The sequence below is a fragment of the Antedon mediterranea genome, chromosome 2, assembly GCF_964355755.1.
Source record: "Antedon mediterranea chromosome 2, ecAntMedi1.1, whole genome shotgun sequence".
Lineage (NCBI taxonomy): Eukaryota > Metazoa > Echinodermata > Crinoidea > Comatulida > Antedonidae > Antedon > Antedon mediterranea.
The window spans coordinates 14,195,702-14,218,200 of record NC_092671.1 but is presented as its reverse complement, the minus strand read 5'-3'; the positions used below and the strand labels follow the sequence as shown (position 1 = coordinate 14,218,200).

Genomic DNA, 22,499 nt, shown 5'->3' with positions numbered 1-22,499 from the left:
ATGAATCAATTACATATAAATAGAAGGAGTGTTTTTTGATTTGTAAAATCAGTTCTTGAATGCAAGCTATAGCGCATTAGAACACTCTCACCAACACATTTTTAGTACAATTCTTCTAAAATTCTGACTAGTTTTCCTTACCTTCTCTCATAAACACTGGTTTAAGTATGTAACCAGAGTTACCATTCTGTTTAAATTTTCCTAAATACAGATCCATCTCTTCTCCATGAGTCTGATAGTTTAGGGCAACTGAGAATGAAAATATTTACCATTATGTCAGGAAAGTAATATTATGTCAATATTAATCTAGCCTACAGTGAGTTGTTAATTAGCAACTACCTGAGTTGCTAATTCAAAGAGGCCAAGTGGCTATAAACTTGCAAGCCCATAGCTGAAGGAGTTTGAGAGTGCCCTTTAAAAACCAAATAGTAGTGTGATAGTCAACAGGCCTAACTAGCCCGTTTGGTTCACTTTTACCCCTACAGGCATGATATTATGTTGAACAATTTTTTATTAGAATAGGGATTTGCACTGCTTAAATTACAGCATGATTGTACAGAAGTACTGTAAAAGCATAAACCTACCAATGGCACAGCCTGCATTCCATAGCGGACAGGGGCAGTAATTGGAAGAGTTTGTTCTCCAACCAGCTGGGTATGTTCTGCTTAAGAACTTCTTATTGTGTTCATTGTACTGCTCACCACTATGTTTGGCCAGATCCATGGCTTTGCTCTCACCGAAAGAAGACATCTCATAAAACTTGTCTGACAATGTTAAAGTAAGTAATGAGTAATATGATTAAAATTAATTTGTAATTAATAACAAAGAAATAGTCTAATAATAAATTTCCAAAAATGAAGAAATAAGAAACTATAGACAGACAAAATGTTAAGCTTACAAATTCATATTTTAAATTGTTTCTGTGAGCTCAAATATTATTTTGGAAAAAAAATTCACCAGCACTTACATTTTTCGGCAGATTCCTTGAAGTTGTGGAAATGAACACTTTTACACAAACAAACCAACATTGAAAGATCTTTGGCCAACTTCAGTTTTTTACTCTAAAAATAAAAATATGCATATAAATAACTTATATTTTGATCTAAATTTTTGGCTTGAAACCAGAAAAATATCTGCTATAGAATACCTTATAATTCCACACACAAATATAATGCCATCCCGTAATTTAGAGCATAATCCCGCCTATTTATTTTGCCAGGATTTGACTTAATCAAATAAAGTAGATATTTGGAAAAAAATGAGCTGTAGAATATCAAATTGTTGCCAAAATAAATACTTTCTTTCTGTAATATTACTAGAACTGTAATGTGAAAAATATATACAAACAAATTTATTAATTATTAATTAATTAAATTTTGTTTCATCTGAAAATTTGTCAATTGTAAGACAAGGTCTAGTCAGACATTTTCAATTTTACCTTGACTAATAAAATATGATGCTCAAATGATTTTAATTGTTTTTTTAACACCTTTTCTTATTTTAAATACATCATTTAGTTAATAATAGGCAAATATTTGTATAAAACCTCCTTCTGTCTTTTTGAACAATTTAAAAATAAATGGTACAAATACTATTGTATATGCATGCCTTAGGTTATACAGTATATTAAGAACGATTAAATATTTGGCTATGCCACATTCACTAAAAATAATTATAATTATATAAAAATTGTATATTAGTTATTGACAACATAAGTATGTATCTGCATGCCTAAAACAGGCAAGCTTTCTATTTGCGACGACCGACAACCAACCTAGGTCGAACAATCAATGTGTCTTCAGTTGTTGCCTGGACCTAGAAACCATCAAAACCTGTGTCAAGGTGGGAAGCGAGGAAACAATATTCCTGCATGACATAGTTTGGTCATTGTTCGTCGAAAATTGAAAGCTTCCTATTAAATATCAAACTATGGATTAAATAGATAGTCTGCATTAATGCTGAAAGTAAAAATATTAATACTTATGTAATTGTATAGCAATATTTTGGTTATTGATAACACTCATTAGTTGTGTTAGGATAGTATAAAAAATAATATTATTGCATTGTAAATAAACAAACTTTAAATATTATTTCAATTTATAATGTCAAAATTAACAAAGAAAGTGACACACACAGGTATTGGTTTTACAGTTTACAAAATACCAGTCAATTAGAAAAATACTGCAATGAACTGAACTGCAAAAGTACACGACATACTTAGAGTATTAACTTAGACCCTGTAACAAACAAGAATAAAACATTCTACAAAAACAAACAAATAAATAAAAAGCTGGAATGAAGTGGATAATAGGTTTAACAGGAACGAACTAAATAATAGAATTAACTGGATAATAAAATAAACGGGAATGAACTAGATAATAGGATAAACTGGATAGAAACTGAAATGAACTGGATAATAAGATACATTGGAATGAACTGGATAATAGGATAACATGGAATGAATTCGATAATATGATAAACTTGAATGAACTGGATAATAGGATTAACTAAAATAAATTGGATAATAAGATACATTGGAGTGACCTGGATAATAAGATACATTGGAGTGAACTGGATAATAAGATACATTGGAGTGAACTGGATAATAAGATACATTGGAGTGAACTGGATAATAGGATACATTGGAGTGAACTGGATAATAGGATACATTAGAATGAACTGGATAATAGGATAAACTTGAATGAACTGGATAATAGGATAAACTGAAATAAACTGGATAATATGATAAACTGGAATGAACTGGATAATAAGATAAACTTAAATAAACTGAATAATATTATGATAAACTAGAATGAACTGGATAATAAGATAGATTGGAATGAATTGAATAATATGACAAACTGGAATGAACTGGATAATAAGATAGATTGGAATGAACTGAATAATATGATAAACTGGAATGAACTGGATAATAAGATACATTGGTTTGAACTGGATAATATGATAAACTGGAATGAACTGGATAAACTGGAATGAACTGGATAATAGGATAAACTGGAATGAACTGGATAATAGGATACTGAACAGCAAGCAAATCTAATAAATATATAAACACAACATTTACTAAATAATGAATGACTATCGGGAAATTGCATTACAGCACATGATCAAACAGACATTATGCACAAACCTCATGTTCAACTGCTGCTTTTGATACTTTTCCACCGCTGAAGATAGACAAAAACTGATTACAAGAGAAAAAAAAAAATAGAATCACAAAATTATATAATAATTCAGACAAAAGAGAGTAGGAAATAGAGTAAGTATTACTATATAATTATTAATGATAAAAGTTTGTACAATTCAGAGAAAACTGTATGAATGTAAACTGTATGTGTTTTGGATGCAAATATTCATTCATTGTAAATAGGTTATGTGTAACATGCACATATTAAATTTATAAAACATTATTATTATCATAAGATTAAAGAGTCAAGACAGCAGTTAATAAGGGAGTTTATATGAAATGTAGATTTTATTGAATTGTGTTGGAAAGCTGTATATTCCAAAACACAAAAGGTTGGCAATAAAACCTTTATATAAGGCATTTTAACATTCTTTAATTAGAATTCTTCAAGATGCAAGTTTGGGCATATGTATTTTATTCTATTGAACAAAAATCTTTTATAATGCATTTACCAGGCAAAGAAGTTAATTAATCGCATTCATATTTCATTGTAATTGAGCAGCATTCAATGTGTATGTATATTCATTAGTTTATATTTTATTTTAGAGTTAGATGGAAGATACATGTGTGTGCAATAAAAATGAAGCGTGCAAATGTCAAAGTTTTCAACAGCTTCCTTGAAACCTGTTTTTTAAAAATGAAAATTGCTTTTTTGGATAAATAATTCCTACCTTTTTTTGTTTTGTTTTATTTAATTTTATCTCCTAAAAATGACAAAATACTTTATATATAAACTTAATTTAGAATTAAATTTATCAACAAAATCTGTGTTTTGCTGGATAAGCTTTAAGCTTAATGAATTTGTTTCATTTTTCATCACTATTGAATGTCAGGGCACAGGTGTAGCCGTTTTAAACTTTGATAAATTCAAACCAGAATGCTTCTAACATTTTCCATCATTAATACCTTCTTGTCCTGTAATTGAATGAAGTTAATGAAATTAATTATAAAGATACCTTTAATTTTAAAATTAGCAGAACACCAGAACCTTTTGAACAGTTAACTAATACAAGAAAATGATGGAAGCAGAAAAACATGATTCCCCAGCCTTTATTAGGGTAAATAATGAATGTAATAACAATTTTGATTATATAATATACTGTATATCTTATGGTATATCTTATGGTAGGCCTAATCTGAGAATTTCAATATAATAAATTAATTTGTTTTCAGATCTATTTCACAAGTATAATTAATTAGGTTGCATACTATAGCTTTGGATATTACTAATCAATAGCATATGCATCTGGTTTACCCTTTGTAATTTTCCCATTGAATGAACACCAAATAAAAGTAAGAAAATATGAAAGCTCTATCAAAATCTTAGATCAAATTTAATTAGTATTGACTTGTGATACAAACCATCAATCAACCTTTGACCCATGACATTTTGTGACCCTTTGTTGATATTACAAAAGTACAAATGATTAACTTTATAAATCAATATATATCAATTTTATAAATAATTAACTCATAATGTCAAGTAATATGTAAACTTAGAATAATAATATTAATTTTGAGTAAATAAAGGTTAAAACAAAGCTATTAACACCTCTCTGAAATTAAAATGTGTATAATAAATGAGTTTGAACAACTTAAGTAGTTCTGAGGACAAGCTTTAATATTGTAAAACCTGTTAGTGAAGAACCTGTCAAGTATAACAGATAGATTTATGGCATTCTATCTATAGTTCATTCTAGACTAGGACTAGCTTAATTGAATTTTTGTTAGTTCTGTCAATTATATTCCTTTTCTAAACAGACATCACAGATAGTATAGCCATAATATTCTATTGTGTCGAATGTGACTTCCAATATCTTCCAATAGTGTTAACACTAAGGTAATTTTTAAAGAAAAATAAACTGTAATAAATAGTATACAGTAGGTACTAAAAAATGAAAAAAGTAAATTCAATTTCCGCTAGAGTTAAAAAAAAGGTAACATTTTTCAAAGACTTCTTCACTAGGATATTTTTTAATTTATACTATCAATTGCTATGTATATGTTACTTACTTTTTTCTTCTTGCTACTTTCTAACTGCTGCCTAACTTCTTCATCTTCAACATTCTCTATATCTGCAGCTTCATCCTCATCGCTCACATCGCCGTCATCTTCATCCTCAACCTTTAGTTTTTTACCCTAAAAATAAGAATATTTACTTAATAAAGCAGTTACAATAACTTGTATATAAATATGAAATATGTTAAAGCCTATAAGTTGTTTTGATTAACTGATTTTCCTTCAGTTAAATTAGAAAGTGAACTATTATCTATTGTAAAAGATTTGACAACAGGCATTAGACAGTACAGGTTAATATTATTAAGTTAATGCATAGGGGGTAAACATATCCAACATAATGTATAGATGTTGGTGGCATATGGATTGAAAAACAGAAAAATTTATGAATTTATTTTGAATTCATTTTTTTTCACACTTACTTTGATTAATATTTTTCCTTTAAGTGCTTCTGGTGAGGGTGGATCTTTTTCATCTGCTTTCACAGGTTCTTTGTAAATTTGGTCTAAAAAAAATGTTTAATTTACAAAAACTTATTACTTCTTAGCAGGGCCGTACGGTACGGAGTTTCAACCTAACCACTTCTTCACAGAGGCCTTGACAACCCAGTGGCTTGAACAAATTGTTTCCTTTTCTTGTGAAAACTGCACCACTTTATTTCTTGTGGCTACATCACTGCTTAGTTGATGTTTATTATAATTAAAATATGTATTACATTTTCAGAATTAAAAGCTTTGATAATAATAATAATAATAATAATAATAATAATAATATTTATTCAGCAAAAGTTCTTAAAAGTACGTTTTACAATTCATCTTGCCAGGAGCAAGTAGTAGGCATGAGCCCAAACAGAAAACTGCTCTTACTCCATCATTATTATACAATACAAAAATATAGTACAAATTAATTAAAGACAAAACAAAACAAAGTTATAATGGGATACGCCAATTAAGAATAAGCTGCATTGAATAAACAATATAAATAATATAAACAATTACAACTTAATATTTTGAGATCAAATGTTTGGTGATTTAATCTTACCTCCAAGGATTGTCTGCATTATGTTGGCCATTACCTGTTGTTGTGGGACGGAGCAATGGTTCTCAAGAGACAGTATAACAGGATATCTAAATGGACGTAAAGCACTGATATTAGGATCTGTTGTGATTTTTGTGAAACACTGTTTTCTGTATAATATACAATGATTTAAATGTTCACACTCATAGGGATTAGGATGATGATAGGGATTAGGGCGATGATAGGGATTAGGATGATGAAATGAGCTGAGGATACTGTGGCAATATTGACCAATCACACCTATTAGGCTAAGGAGAAACACAATCACATTTAAAATACATCTATAGAAGTGATTTATTCACGTAAGGAAAATCCTTTAAATATTTATTGACTTGGTCAATACACCATCTTATAGATTGCAAATAGCTTGATTTCCCTTGAACGTCATTGCACAGTGTATAATGCGAAGGGTTTGGTAGCAAATGTCAGGACGCGTACATACAAACATCAAATCATGTACGTACGTGTCGTGACGTTTGCTCCCAAACCCTTCCCATCATGCGGCGTGCACGCTATTTGCGATAAACCTTCTGATTGTAAAAATAACATTATTATTCTGTATCCAGACATTCTTTTACCTTTTTTCAACAAAAACAAAATTCAAATGATTATGCTGTGCATAATATTACCATCACACATATTTATAAAAACACAATTTAAATTCATTGCCTTAGGCAGTCAAAAACACACTTCCATTAATCACCACTTTGAAGGTGTTTGTTGAGTTTGTCTAAAATCCAACAATCACCATCTATCATACTTAAGATAGGTTCTAAGGACTATTACAGCGATAGCTCACAAAATTGATAAATTTTCATGAAGTAAACACTGTACTCTATACACTTTAATAGACAACCATATTATAAAAATCTGTAATCTCATTTAGTTGCTTAAAAAATACTACTTAATTTAAATAATGCATTCATCTTCAAAAAAGCAAATCATTATTAACTTGTTTGTGTATATTTCATTTTTAATTTGTACAGGTTTGTGACAAGCTATTAACAAACATAAAAGTCCTTCAGTATTGAATTATAATGATTTTTATGGCTATGAGTAATGGCTGTTTTTTTTAAATATCACTGCTAACTTATAATAAACGATAATTAGTTGAGAAACTATAAGTGAAAGTTCTGTTATAAAAAACAAACAAAAAATCTAATGAACAAACATTATAACTGATGGATTTACTTACTGTGAAGCGACAAAAGCATACTTGTTGATGACCTCAACGATATCACGGAAAAGAATCTTGGAGGTTAGTGTGTGCCCATGGTAGACGACTGGTTCATTATCTGGACCATCCCAAATATCCACTGAAGATAATTTTAAAAAGAATTGGCTTTGTTATTAACTATTAAATTAAAAATCAAAAGTTACATGACATGAAAGAGAAAGTGGCAATTTAATGTGGAAATAACTGAAATGCAAAATATCCATTTGAAGACACTTGAGTTATTGAATACAAATAATCTATTAATAATCTACAGTGCACACAGGGTTATATTAGGGAGGTTTCGCAACCTTACGAATACGATAACGAAAACGGATACGTCATACATTTGTGAAACTTTTGAGCTGATCCCCATTTCATATTCGTAAAGCGTATTCGTGTTGACGAATATCACCAGTCATATTCGTAACTACAAAACGAGTATAGTTTTTGATCTATTTTGCACATTTTGCATTTGAATCAGGAATGATTCATGATTATAATATAAATATAGATTTATTGAAAGTAATTTACTAAAGTAATTTACTAAAATGCCAAGTCAATTTTGATAAATAGCAGTTTTTAAAGTCCTCACTCGCTTTGATGTTACGCTAGGCCTAGGCAGCCAAGCACCAAGCAACACGTACCTGCGCTTCGCTCAAATTTACCGCAGTCATATTTTGGACGCGCCTCAATATTTCGTTGCCATGCAAAACAGATTTTTTTATGGCTTACGTAAACGAATACGTGTGCGTGACGTATCCGTTTTCGTTATCGTATTCGTAAGATTGCAAAACCTTTCTATTACCATGATATTACTATTATCAGTACTGTATTCCTAATTGATTGTTATTAAAAATGATTACATACAATAACAATATTTACGGTGTATTAAGCTTTTGATTAATATTAATTTTCAATGATTTTTTTTTAGTTTCAATATAAAAAGCAATATTAATGTCATATTAAATATATTCAGTGCTTCTGTTAGATGTAGAAAGAAAATACACAGAAGACATATAAACTATATTAATTGCAAACTATACAATAAGGGCGAGGCATTAAGCTAATTTGCATAACAATTAAAATACATGATTGTAACTTTATATTTTTTATACCTCCAAAATACATTTAGTGGTTTCCAAGAAATAGAAATGTCAATAAATTATAACAATATAGACATATTTATATTAATTACTAATAGCTAATTTGCATAACAAAATATCTTCTTCCAAATGAACTTTCTAACTTGAAATGACATAATATATCATCAGTGGTTCTGAGAAACAAAATGGCATTGTTATATAAATACGTATATTAATTATAATCAAAGTTAATTTGCAAAACAAAAATCATTTATAATAATTGATAAGCCAATTTTTTTAAATTAATAAAAGAGAATTTAACCATTTTCAAGCAATACTCACATTCAACACATCTGCATCCCTTCTGAAGAGCTTTAATGTAGGCCTCAGTACTGCTGGGTCCTCGTAACTGATCACTTAACAAATATCTGTGAAGAAAAATCAAATATTTTAATGAGAAGGTAAATAAGAACATAATAAATATATTTCATTCCAGCTTTTAATGAAAAAAAACCCAATAATTAAGTTATTTAACGACAAAATTCATACTAAAAATATGTTGACTCTTTTGCCTCAGAATATAATAACCCACTGGCTTGTAATGTCCTACTATATATGAGGTGGTGCTGTTCATTGCTTCCACTTGTCATAAAATGTTAGTATATAACCTGGTTAAGTGTTTTTGGGTAAATAATTATGTTCCAATTACAGTGGTTTGTCGTAAGACTTCCAGGAAGATATTGCTACTTTAAAAGGATGCTAATGAAACCGAGTCAGGTACATTTACACTTTAGATTTCTGTATATTAACTGAAAATAAGTACGTAATACTAAAGAAATAAATGGTAATAAAAAAGATGTTATTAAAATTAGTGAGGTACTTACGTATTATGTGAAGAAGCTATGAAGTAGTGGGTCAAAGGTTGGGTCATGTCTTGGTAAACTGAATCATGATATGGATTGAAAACTAATCCATTCGGCCCCAACATGAACAGGACAAAACCTGTAAAGAAAACATTATTTAAAATAATATAAAACTTTTTAAAAAAACAGGGAATTGGGAGTATCTATAAAATATATTTATCTGTTTTTTATTTTAACAATTAACTTTCTATATGTTTGAAATTGCATAACATTTTTTTGTTCTGCTTATTTGAGATGGGGAAAAAATGTAAAAAAGTGGAATTTATCAATTAATTTGATGCGACATTTCAATGTAATTTATTATATATGTTAATTTGTTTTTTTATTTTAGCAATTAACTTTACTTTCTATATTTTTACAATTGCATGCAATTCCTTTTTGTGCTGCTTATTTGAGATTTTGAGATAGGGAAAAAATGTAAAGAAGTGGTATTTATCAATTAATTTGAATGCGACTTTTCAATGTAAATAACCTATTCTCTCAGCTTACCAGCATTTACTAAAATGGTTCATAAAAAGTAAAAGATCATACAAGCTAACTACTTTATTCCAATTAATATTGTATGTTGCAAATTTTAAATAAAAGACAGCCAACCATAAATGCTTATTCCATTATTAGGCTTTACCTATACTATACTTACCAGGGAAGAGTTAAATTACAACAGTTATAATAGTTAATATTTAACTGTTCCCTGATACTTACCATCATAGCTAAGAATCTTTTTCTGTCTGCAAACTTCTTTTTGTTCGTACTTCTCAATCACATTTAAACACCATTCTTCTTTTACATCAAGTCTCTAAAATCGAAAAGAGGAAAAAATGAATATTGTCTTTCTTTTAAGTGGAAACCTTGATAGCCACAGTGCAGCGCCAACAATGGACTATTTTTTCTGTTTGTTTAGACACTTTTTATACTAAGCTTTTCAAGATACTTGGCTGCAGGTGCTTTTTCTTATTCTCAGAGACTGTTTACAAATTAGTTACCAGTAAATAATTGTCATTAAATCACTGTGCTGTTGTGAATATTCTCCTGTAGATAGTATATACATTTATTTTAATATCTTCAATTCAAACTTACTGACAGTCACCAAAAGCTATCTATTCTCATTTCTATTTTAAACACAATGTAATTGTATAACTTAATTACTGCACTTTTTTTGTTTTTTTTTTGAAAATTCTTCCTATATATAAATTAACTGTGACATTTTCCATAGCTCTAGGTAACAAGTTTAATACCTTATATTATATTGTACGTGTTAAAATAACACAATGAAAATTGTGGATCTCCTTGACATCTATAAGCTTTAATTACTTATAATAGCTCTAAAAAATATCTAGTATTGTTACAGAATAATTGTCAACTCCCTGTAATCTACAATTGTGTATTGATCAATTTATTCTTTCCACCCACTAATTCCATTGCAAATATAAAAAAGTGAGAACAACTGTTATCGTTACAGGTGAATACCCAATATATTGTAGCTAGAGAAATTGCAGAAGTTTTATGTAAAAGGTAGATATAGTATGTCAAAACCCTGAAACTTAGCCAATTTAGTTCGTACAGTAATTGTATACTGTATGTCTTTGTGTAAAAGTTGTGCTCACTTTTATCATTCACACTTGAGTGTTGTGTTATATAATTGACCATTACTTGATGTGAATTTATACATTTGTACCTTTTAGTTCCACAAACGTATTATTTGCTTTGATTGTCACACACAAAGTGACAACCAAGCAGGAAGGTAATGAGCCATGTACCTCAGGTATTTTATAATACAAAATGACAGTGGATCTGTTTTTTTTTCTTTTCAACATTTTTTGTGTGTATTTTGTGGACTTGTCCCACTTTTATGTTAATTAAATTAAAATTGAATGACTAAGTTTATAAAAAGATTGTTGTAAAAATGATTATTGGTGAACAGTTGAATACAGGTTAGCTGTGTGTGAAATAATCATGCTCAAAATATCATGTATTGTAATAAAATAACTATCGAGATATTCTCATAAAGTGTCCAAGATTGTTCCACTTTTATAGATATTATTATTTTTATCTTTTCTTTGTTGAGCTTTTAGAGACCATTTTGCGCTATAATAAATTAAACTTAATATTATTATTCATCCGCTAATAAATAATCAAGAATAAGATGATTTCTATACAATGCTATTGCCTCCAACACATCCGAACAGGTAATATATTCTACTCACATTTTTTGTTCTTTGGGCCTGTTTCTGCTGCATAGAAAATAACCGGTTAAAATCGGTGTGAATAAATTAAAATCAGTGTGAATAAATTAACTCCATTTTCTTGGCAGCAGAAACAGGACACATTTGTGGTAACCGGTTAAAAGGCAGCGCAAAATAACCGGTTAAAAACACCAATTTAAATCGGTGTTAGAACGCCGTTTAACCGGTTATCACTGAGCAATTCTTAGCTGCAACACGAAATAACGGTTATTTGATTGACAGTTGTGACCCCGGGTCAGATACCGTCGCATACGATGTGTGTTTTCCTCGTGGTTTTGACAGTCGAACGAAGAAGTGAACATGTATGTGGATGAATGAAATCACAAGATATGTTATTCAGTTGTGGGGGGAGAGAAAGTACGGGGAAGGATGGCATGGAATAGAAAAGAATCACAGATAATAAATAAGAGCATTTTTGCGAAAGTAAAAGAGGAGTTTGGGGTGGAGTTCCGGGGACTACCCAAGCTAAGCAATTTGAGGCGTTAGTACACGCTCGCGAAGGGTATGGATGGTCCCCTATATAAACACCAAAACGGAAACAAAAGGAACTCAGAATGTTGCAAATACCTACCAAACGATAGTAGATAATGGTTAATTAATTATGAAAACCCAAATTTTATAGCAAAAATCATCCGAATTTATGTTATAAACGATGAATTTAGCAACAAAAACTTAATCCAAACGAGCGTATTTATGGCATGCCCTTAGTGCCTTTAATAGGAGAACAATGAACATTCTTACTTTGATCGTTTTACATAATATAATTTTTTAGAAAAACATCACATCGACCGAAAACAAAGGTAATCAGAGCCTTTGATAATATATTAAATATGATTTTATTAAGCATAGAAATGTGTTATTATTTATGTTAGTACATAAATATACGAAATAATGTTCAATACTCATTATTTTATTAAAGGCACTATATGCGTGCGATATTCTATGACTTGGATACTCTCGTTTGATTTAAGTTTTTGTGGCTAAACTCATCGTTTTTAACATAAATTCGGACGATTTTTGCTATAAAAGTTGGGTTTTCATAATTAATTAACAATTATCTACTCTCGTTTGGTAAGTATTGCAACATTCTGAGTCTCGTTTTTGTTTCCGTTTGGTGTTTTGTAGGACCGCGCTCGCGAAAGACAACAGTCGTTCACGTGGGAAGGGCCGTATGTCATCGCCTTTGTTGAGGATAAAAATTATCCTAGTTTAGGCGATCGGGCGCTGCACGACCCTCCCCATCATGTTATTGAAGGCGCCATGAGAATTAATTTTATTAGCGATGTAAGTAGGCTTTACAAAAAACAAAACTTGTAGACCTGGAGACAACATTTTATTTTTTTAACATGTTTGAGTGAGATGTTCGGCGATATAATACACACGTGTGTACTCACGACGTCGATGTAAACAAACAGCCAACTTCTACTACCGTCTGAGTGTATTGCATTTTGGGTAATGATGACGTTTTGCTCGACGACCACCCATAGATTTAACCGGTTATTTCGGAGCACAAATTGAGCAGAAACGCGGTCTTGTTATTGTTATCTATTTTTAATCTATTTTAAAATAACCGGTTAAATTGCGTTATGCAGCAGAAACAGACCCTTTAATACCCGTACTTAATGAGGTAATACGATCTCTATGTCATATGCATTTGTAAAGTGAAATCACTTGTAATGCAACTGATACTATAGCAAAATATGAACAAGATTCCAGAATATATGGCACCAACTTTAAATTCAAAAAAATTTAGATAGTCTAGTTAGTGAATGGAAAATATTTTACCTCTGTATTTGGAAAATTATTTTAAAAATCGAAATATAAATTTTGATGACCTAAGGCTAAAACTTGCAACACTGTAATTCATTATTAATTTCATTTTCAGGTTTCAAAACTGACATTTGACTAACCATATACTTTAATATAATCGGTGTATTTAAACTACTTTCGAGCTCATAGCTAAATAAGAAAGCAAAGTTCATTTTCTCAAAATTACCTTTTGTGATTCGTGCATGAATTTAGTAAATTCACTTGCTGTCCAGTAATCATCATCACCGGAGTATCTATAAAATAGTAGAAAAAATGAAAAATATTTACTGTGAATTTTGTCCAATGTAGTACAAACTGTGGTAAATAGGTTTTATAGTTCATGAATTCTAAATGGAGGATTATGACTTTAATTTAACACCACTTTACCGTACTGACAAATGTATATTAAAATGTATTTTGAAAAAAAAATGGAAATAGGTATTTAATTTATGATGATTGATAAAAAGCTGTTTTTTTTTTGTTGAACATATATTTTAAAAATATTGTTACTGAAGCTATGCCAAAAACAAGGTTAGAAAAGCTAAGTATTGTGTCATCAAACAATCTTATTATAAAAAGTAAACCAACTGTTCCATTTAAAAATTCCTATATTATACAAACAGGTGGTGATAGCATTTACACTTAATTACATTACTACACAATACTCTCATAAGTAAATTTAGGTTAAAATAAATATCTAAAAGTTACATTTACAATACAGTACAATAATAAATGAGGCATGAAGTTGTTATTTCAACATAAACAACAAGGCCTCTAAAACAGACTAACAAATGAAAAGTCATTCTACATTTTAAAGATTCATTTAAAATCCATAACGTATGCAGTAAATTTTAAAAGGATTTACTATTTCTAGTATGCTATCCAATCACATTGACTGAATAAGACTACTAACTGTACACACTCAATCAGTATCATTCTATTCTACATAATTATTAAGTTACCAAGATTTAGGTACGGTACTGTAGTTTCTACATAACAGTATAAATACCTAATGAATGGATGGTAGTAGAAATTATAATCAGGCTTTTATGAAAGAAACTGTAAACATATCTCAACTAATGGTAATACCTGTAATACTAGCTACAATAGTACAAAATAAATTGAACTATTCTGTTCAAGAGTAACAAAGCTATGAGATTAAATAGAATACAAAAGCACAAAGTCAACTAATACTCCCACGAAAAAATGCTGGCAAAACCAAAATCTAAATAACTTCAGGGTATGGCATACATACACACATAAATGTCCTTTCTAAAAATTGCTCACATACATCAAAATTCACCCACTCACAAATAATAAAATACAGCATTGTTCAAAACTGAACAATGAGTATGAAAACAAGCTGAGAAATCAAAAACCAAAGTAACTTGAGGGTGTGGCAAACAAATTAGTTTCGTTTTAGTTTCTATAATAAAGAAATATTTAACAGAAATTTTTTAAACTTTAGGCTGGCAAAAAGTATCTATTTTAAAAACTCTTGGATTGCCATCAAGTGTCTATTTTGACATGATTTTCAAAATTTCTTGTGTTCTATTTTGGTAACTCTTAGGTTGGCACCAAATGTCTATTTTGGTAACTCCTGGGTTAGCATCAAATGTCTATTTAGGGGACTTTTGGGTTGGCACTAAATATCTATTTTGGTAACTCTTAGGTTGGCACCAAATTTCTATTTTGGTAACGCTTGCGTTGGCACCAATTGTCTATTTTGGTAACTCTTTGATTTGGTACCAAGTGTATAACTAGTATAACAATTTGGTTTAAAATGTATACAACTCTGTAGTCCTAACATAACTCTATTAAGAGATTGTAATATGATCACATTATTTCAGCTTGATCCATAAAATGAAAATAGTTAAAACATGAGAATAAAGCAATTCTTACGTATTCAAGTAATGTATTTTTTTCAGTTATTTTAATAGAAATTATATGCATTTTGTTGGCTCACTATATGTGAGATTTCGATTAAGTGAGCGGAATAAATCTGGCAGTACTGTAGGCTAGACTGAGCATGAAGGTCATCCTTGCATACATATGGGTTTGGATGTTGCAGAGTCATAACACTCCAAATGCCTAATTTATGTAGGACTATACACTTGGGAGGAAGATTATAATTACTCCCTATGGCCCTAACAACCCACATACCAAAATCATGTAGTAAATTTGGTTGAACCCATGAATTGAAAGTCTTCTCTGTTGCTATCAAACTTGATTAGAAGTCATTGGTAAACATTTAAACATGTACTGCATCAATGTCTGCTATCACTTGTTAATTTCCCGCTTTAATTCTTGTTGTCTGCTGATTTTATCAGTTACAAGCCAGACAAATGCATTGCAAGAAATTTACTGAATTTTCAAAGTAACCGATTTGGTTCATACATTTGATTTCTGAACTGAATAGACTTGTATCATGAACAAGTACTGTATTCTTTAATCTCAATATAAATTAATTCACTGCACACAGTAGTATATCTCTTTTCTATTATGAAATCAATACAGACTAGCCTAGGTCTTAAGTCAGTTAGAATTACCACCATTAAGTTGTAGAATTCACGTTTTCATTTAGCAAATATTGACTTAAATATAAATATATTTATTTAAATTAAAACTTTGTTTGATTTGATTATGTACAAATGTCAGTTTCGCAAAGATTATTTCAATATCTCTTCCTTTTTTTTGTTTAGAGTAGCCTGTCCCTTACTTTATCAGTACTTAACAATACATTATTATCTTATAGATTGTGACATAATGTATATTAATAAAAATGTTATCATTTTCTTTATAAACACAAACTACATATTATTATGTATTATTATTAAGGGGGGTTCCTGAATAGCCTTCCCAAAGGAGAGATGTACTGTACCATAATTCCATAGACTCTCAGCAACAAAATATGTTTAAAAAATGTTATATTTTAAATACTTACTTCTTGAATAATTCTTTGATCTCCGTCCTGTTAGTAATCTTCTTATAGAATGCAACAAATTCATCAATGTCAAGACGATTCTCAACCACTTTTCCAGAGGCTGTTTGACTTTTTTTAACATCAGCTTCCTAATTAAGAAAAAATAAATACTGATATTAGTATATTCTTTGTGATATGTATAACCAAGGAGATAGATGTCAGAGATGACGACAATGGCTGGTTTTAATTTTGATTTTTTTTTTCTTTTTTATTTAATGCATTGCCATTTCATACAACAACCACAGAGAAAAACATACATTAATTACAATTTCAAACTATGTAATCTGTGTTTGACCCGATATATATTAGTAATGAAATAAGAACATGGTAACTTGAACATAATATAGATCTGTTATGAAACAAAAACATTGTATTATCTGTATATTATATTATATTATATATTATATTATTCACCTACATAATGCTGCATTTAACATAAAAAACTAAAGTATGTTATTACAAATTCATACATTACTGTAACGTATCATGTTCATTATCCTTATTACATTTCAAATTTACAAGCATTATCTTCTAACCTTAAACAAATGCTTAGCATGAGATCTCTCAATTTTCATATTCATTTTCTTCAAAAGTTTGAAGCACTCATCAAAGTCTAAAGTGCCATCGTTGTTCGTGTCAGCTTTCAAGAAATAATCTCGTATCCATCTAAGTTATTGTTAAAGAAGCAATTTATATATGACATTCTATAAGATGTTGTACTATCTGTTAATTAGTATCACCGTAGTGTTGCCAGATTTATCATAATATAATTCTTATAGTCTGGCAAATAGTTTATAATTGTCCAAATTGGTGGGTTGGAGTGAAGATAGAAAGAGTGAGTCACTGGCCCTGTTTATGAATGGATTAGAATAGATTTGCAGTCCTATAACTAAACAATCCAGTACTCAGAATGGCCAGTATAAAACAGTAAATCTGATACATATACAGGTTTTTAAACATTTTGTATTACATGTATTGTAGAACTTGCAAGCTGGTGATATATATATTATATCAATCTTGATATACAGCAGTTTTAATGCTATTTAAACAAAGAGCTGGTAGTTTGCACATATCAAGCTTTGTAAGAGGGTACAAGAATTGGCAGTCATTAAAACAACAATATAAAAGTATATAGCAAAAAATAGGAATTACAATTACAGTATGAATACGTTTAAAGATTAAGGCTTTCAGTGTTCTCCCCAGGCCTTTGAAGCGTCACGGTACCGTGACGCTTGGGTTCTCTACCGTGACGCTTTACGGTCGGCCGTGACGCTTAAAACCTTATCCGTGACGCTTAAAAATATCAACCACAACCAATCTAAAAATAGATTAACAGGCAGGTACTTTCTCTAGAGCTGAGGCGCGGCATGCAGAAAGAGCCTAATGCATACGAGGCACGTGACATGACCACTAGACGATATAAGCCAAAGAAACAAAAGACTGCGTAACAAAGTGTTAAACAACTGAGACTCGCTTTCACCGGCCGCCGCCGAGAGATGTAAACACTTGTTTTGTTACTGCCATGTCTCTCTTTCGATCTCTAGTATTGGCTGTTGTCTAAAATGTGGTAACTTGTATATTGTAAATAAAGTAAATGATTGATTGTATTGTTTTTCTTGTAAAAATGTTATGTGTATTAAAAATAAATATCAATGATATTATTATTTTCAATATCACACTGAATTAATCGACTCTATCGGTGGGATTTACTCTTTCGTCGGTAACATACGCACATCATCAAATGACAAAGGCGTGATTGTCTAGGCGCAATTCAATGCTAGCTGCTTTGATCGTATAATGCATTCAAGAAGGCTACGATCGTTTTCCTATTTGCTAGTGCGCTATGAAGTCTTATTTCCGGGCAACTAGGTGTCTTACTAATGAGTAGGCCTAGTTTTATTTCATCGGGACTTGCCCCCAATGTTTGTAATTGAACGCAAAAAAAATGTTTTTTTATCGCATATGTTTACCCGCCGGCGAAAAAAAAAAGTAGGCTACGATCGTTTTAATAATGTTTGCTAACGCGCTATAAAGTGTCGTTTCCGGCCAACTACAGTTGCCTACTGATGAGTAGGCATTTTTTATTTCATCGGGGAATTCCCCTTGACGTTCGTATTGAACGCAAAAACATTTTTTTATCGCGTATGTTTACTGGCGGAAAAAGTATGCTACGATGGTTTTACTGTTTGCTAGTGCGCTATAAAGTTTTGTTTCCGGCCAACTAGAGTTAGTCCTACTGACGAGTAGGCTTAGGCCTATTTTTTTTCATTGAGGACTTCCCCCTGACGTTCGTAATGAACGCAAAAAAATGTTTCTTCGCGTATGTTTACCGGCGGAAAAGTAGGCTACGATCGTTTTGCTGTTTACTAGCGCGCTATAAGTGTTATTTCCGGCCAAACTAGAGGTGTCACTCAACATAAATGTTATGTGCGAGAGTACCATTTCCGGCCATCTAGGGTGTAAATTACCAAAAATCGCTTCACCACTGCCCCAACCATGGTGGGGCTGTGACTCAAGTACTTAGTTTCGGAATGCCCCGGAAGTGGGCGGAAGCGTGACGCTTGATGAAAATCCTGGGGAGAACACTTGGCTTTTGATGAAAACCTTGCCAATTATTATTCATATACTTTGCAATGAAATGGTAAAACAGGCTGACAACCATAAAGAAACTAAACTGAAAAAGGCAAAGCAAAGTATGTCCAAATATGGTAATAGTTTTATAATTCAATTTATTTACAAATTTTTTTTTTTTTCCTAAATAAAGATATCATCTATGTAATAGACATAGTTGACAGAAAACCTGACCCAGGTCAACATCAGGCGAGAAATGCCCTAGTTAAGTCAAAGCAGGAAGAGATTCTATGACTCATATAACTCCCACTACCCACCTTGCTACCACTATTTTGTTACATGTTACTGCAAGTAAATGATACAATAAATAATATTATACAGACTTAGGCTCACCTACTGTGTTTCGTTTAAAATCTGGACGTATAACTTATATTCAAAACAATAAAATGTTGTGAGTATATCGATAAACTGTATATTAATTAAAGGATACACTTGTTGTTGTTTGTGAATATCAATTGCCTGTGAGTGGCGCATTGCAAACTTTAAGCCTTCAATCCAGATTTTAGCATCATCTGCAGATCGTGCCACTAAGTTGATGGTCTTATTGTTCACGCCAACTATTACAGAGAAGCATGTCTCTTTCGGGTATCCACTGCGAGCTTTGAAGGTGTCTGTTTCATGACCTACTCGAACCTCCTTTATGTCCTCAATTCGATCTAAAATTAGGTATAAAATACAGATAATGACGCTAAAATTCAAAGACAATTCTTACTGTTAGATGGATTGTGTTTCCAAAACATTTCTACTGGTTTCAACACTTTGTTAATATGCTTTAATTTTATATTATTAGATGATTTCAATACAGTACTTTCACAATATAAATGTAATTCCAAATTAAAACATAAATCAAGCCAGTATCCAAAATGGTTTTGTAGTGTTTTATTCTTTTCTTTTTCTTGAATTAGTGCTCTTTTCAAACTAGAAGACCAACAGCGGACATACATTAATGGTAAATATGCCTAACTGGTCTATCTCATACCGATTTTTTTACCAATTTTACATATGTACTTCACTGCCCCCTTTGTGGCATAGAGAACCCACTTATAACAACCTTGAATACAGGCTTAATGAAATGATTGAATGAGATAAATCAAATAGATTAGTATTTAGTATGCAAACATTTTCAGAATTATTGGTTTATTTATTGTGATTTGCTGTATGTATTGTATACAATTAATAAATGAATTAATATCAAATTAACAACTTTACAAAAGAAAATGATGACGGTGGTACGTTTGTACGTTCCCACATGAGGGCGTGGTTGTGGACTGGTCCATTATAATACAGTGGTGTTCTAGGAACTTTTCACTTTCGTATCTAAGCCCTCCCTCTGGAGAGCACAGGCTATTGTCGGTTTATACAGGTAAGCTAGGCACGATATAGACAAATAAATTAAAATTAAATTAACAACAATGATGACAACTGCAGGCCTTGTCTTTTAAGGCAGGTGCGATCACTCACCTAACACACTTCTAAACTGCCTTTGAGGAGTGCGATTTACAACACGCCTTAATTTTGTAAACTTCTACACACGAAAATACAAACAGCACACCTACAGCACCCCTGAATGTATTGAGGGGATGCTGTGGAGTGGAGTGGAGTGGAATTGTGGTTTGGTGGTTATGATGCTCTATGCTCTAAGGGTCCTGGGTTCAAGTCACATGTCAGGATTTTTTCTAAGGACCAAATTACTCCACTCCCAAAGACTTGTAATAAGACTTTGTTTATGTAGAGCATCTTGTGTATATGTTTGTCCTGTGAACCTCTGAGGGTCCCTAATGATCAGCAATAGCTGGATGGATCACCCTCATTAAATATGGTTAAAAAAAAAAAAAAAAAGGAGTGCAATTTGTAGCACACCTATGATTTTCAAAAGACAAGGCCTGCAACTGTGTCAATATAATCATAAACAGAAATACTGTATAATAGTACAATATGGTAATAAGTGGAACACTCAGAACAAAAACAGTACAATTAATCACACATATCATATATCACAAAACAATCTCTTATGTTTTCTTTAATAACATATTGTTAATCAATGAAGTGTTATGATTTCAATAGGTAGAATTGACGATTACCTTCATATTTGTAGAATGCATTTTAGAATTAGTAAAATATAAAAATAGGAAATTTCCATTAACCTACCAATTCTTTTACACACCTATTAAATATAGAAAATTTTAAAAAGGCTTTGTAAAAATACAGCCTAGTCAATGTACTCTATACATTAAACATTAATACATTTTATTACTAGATCTTGTAAACTGATAAATTTTAACTTTCATATATGCCGGCAGTGACCTTTTCAACTAACCATCAACATATTTTTTAATGTAAATTTAAATAAATATCATACACCTAAAGGTTGGTCAAACAGTAACACACAGAAAATGCTGTACTTTAGTATGCACATGGGGAATATTAACAAAATAGATCAACATTATATTATAAATATTATTTACGTGAGTTATAATTAGAACTGATGAGCAATAACTATTTATGTATTAGTTTTGTGGACTTTGATTACCACATCAAATGTGGTTGCCCGTGCTGGAAAAAAAACAGTATTTTTTTACTTTTTACCTATTGATGAAAACATTTGAGAAATTAAATATTATTATTTAAGCATGTAGTATGGCACCCTGCCTAAATATCTTAAAGATGTATTGTCCCTTGGAACACAAAAAAATGAAGGTCAAAATATTCTAAATTTAAATTGGCGATATCAAAGTAATATTAAATTTATTCACCTTAAGTCGAAAATTCGAGCCAAAAACAACAAGTTTACGTAATTAACAGGTAAATTAGTTTGATTACATTTCGTCTGGAAAAAATGTCTGTATTTCAGTTAAATAATTTTTGTTTCGACTAATTTTTTGTGAAAGTTAATAACTATTATGATACTTTAAAATGACCCACTTTTTTTCGAAATCTTTTTTTTATAATTGTTTTGGAATTGGTCAAAGGGACAATACATCTTTAATATTATGTTAATTTTATTTTATAATAACATTAATTTATCAAATTATCTTTTTGCTCAAATATGGTACAGTATACAGAGAGACAGTAAAATAGGTGTACACAATTATTTTAATTACTGATAATAAATGACTTTTCGAAAATTACCGCAATCATACCACCTTACAGTCTGTGTGAAAGGGCCTTTAGGTAGCTCATGTAAGGTTTTCAAATCACCTTTGATTTGAACCCACAATTAATATGTTTTGAACTCCCTTAATGTAGGCAGGGTAGTATACCAAGACCCTGTATAATACACCTACATATACAATGCAAATATATGACTCATT

General features: G+C 30.7%; 1 protein-coding gene across 5 annotated transcripts in view; it reads right to left on the bottom strand.

Moving 5' to 3' along the window:
• The window catches only part of LOC140040494 (1-phosphatidylinositol 4,5-bisphosphate phosphodiesterase delta-1-like), a 32,008-nt gene that overhangs the window by 5,536 nt on the left and 3,973 nt on the right, over window positions 1-22,499 (bottom strand). For 2 of the 5 annotated variants that reach the window (XM_072086475.1, XM_072086476.1), the window contains exons 4-19: window positions 19,619-19,844; window positions 17,094-17,223; window positions 16,519-16,646; window positions 13,762-13,828; window positions 10,225-10,318; window positions 9,484-9,601; window positions 8,942-9,027; window positions 7,497-7,617; window positions 6,266-6,351; window positions 5,647-5,729; window positions 5,222-5,347; window positions 4,097-4,123; window positions 3,152-3,205; window positions 968-1,061; window positions 585-764; window positions 142-249 (exon numbers count right to left, since the gene is read on the bottom strand). In XM_072086475.1, coding sequence (XP_071942576.1) covers window positions 142-249; window positions 585-764; window positions 968-1,061; window positions 3,152-3,205; window positions 4,097-4,123; window positions 5,222-5,347; window positions 5,647-5,729; window positions 6,266-6,351; window positions 7,497-7,617; window positions 8,942-9,027; window positions 9,484-9,601; window positions 10,225-10,318; window positions 13,762-13,828; window positions 16,519-16,646; window positions 17,094-17,223; window positions 19,619-19,844 — 1,728 coding nt within the window. The remainder of the gene's footprint in view (window positions 1-141; window positions 250-584; window positions 765-967; window positions 1,062-3,151; window positions 3,206-4,096; window positions 4,124-5,221; window positions 5,348-5,646; window positions 5,730-6,265; window positions 6,352-7,496; window positions 7,618-8,941; window positions 9,028-9,483; window positions 9,602-10,224; window positions 10,319-13,761; window positions 13,829-16,518; window positions 16,647-17,093; window positions 17,224-19,618; window positions 19,845-22,499) is intronic. The other 3 variants (XM_072086478.1, XM_072086477.1, XM_072086479.1) reach the window with 3 other exon arrangements.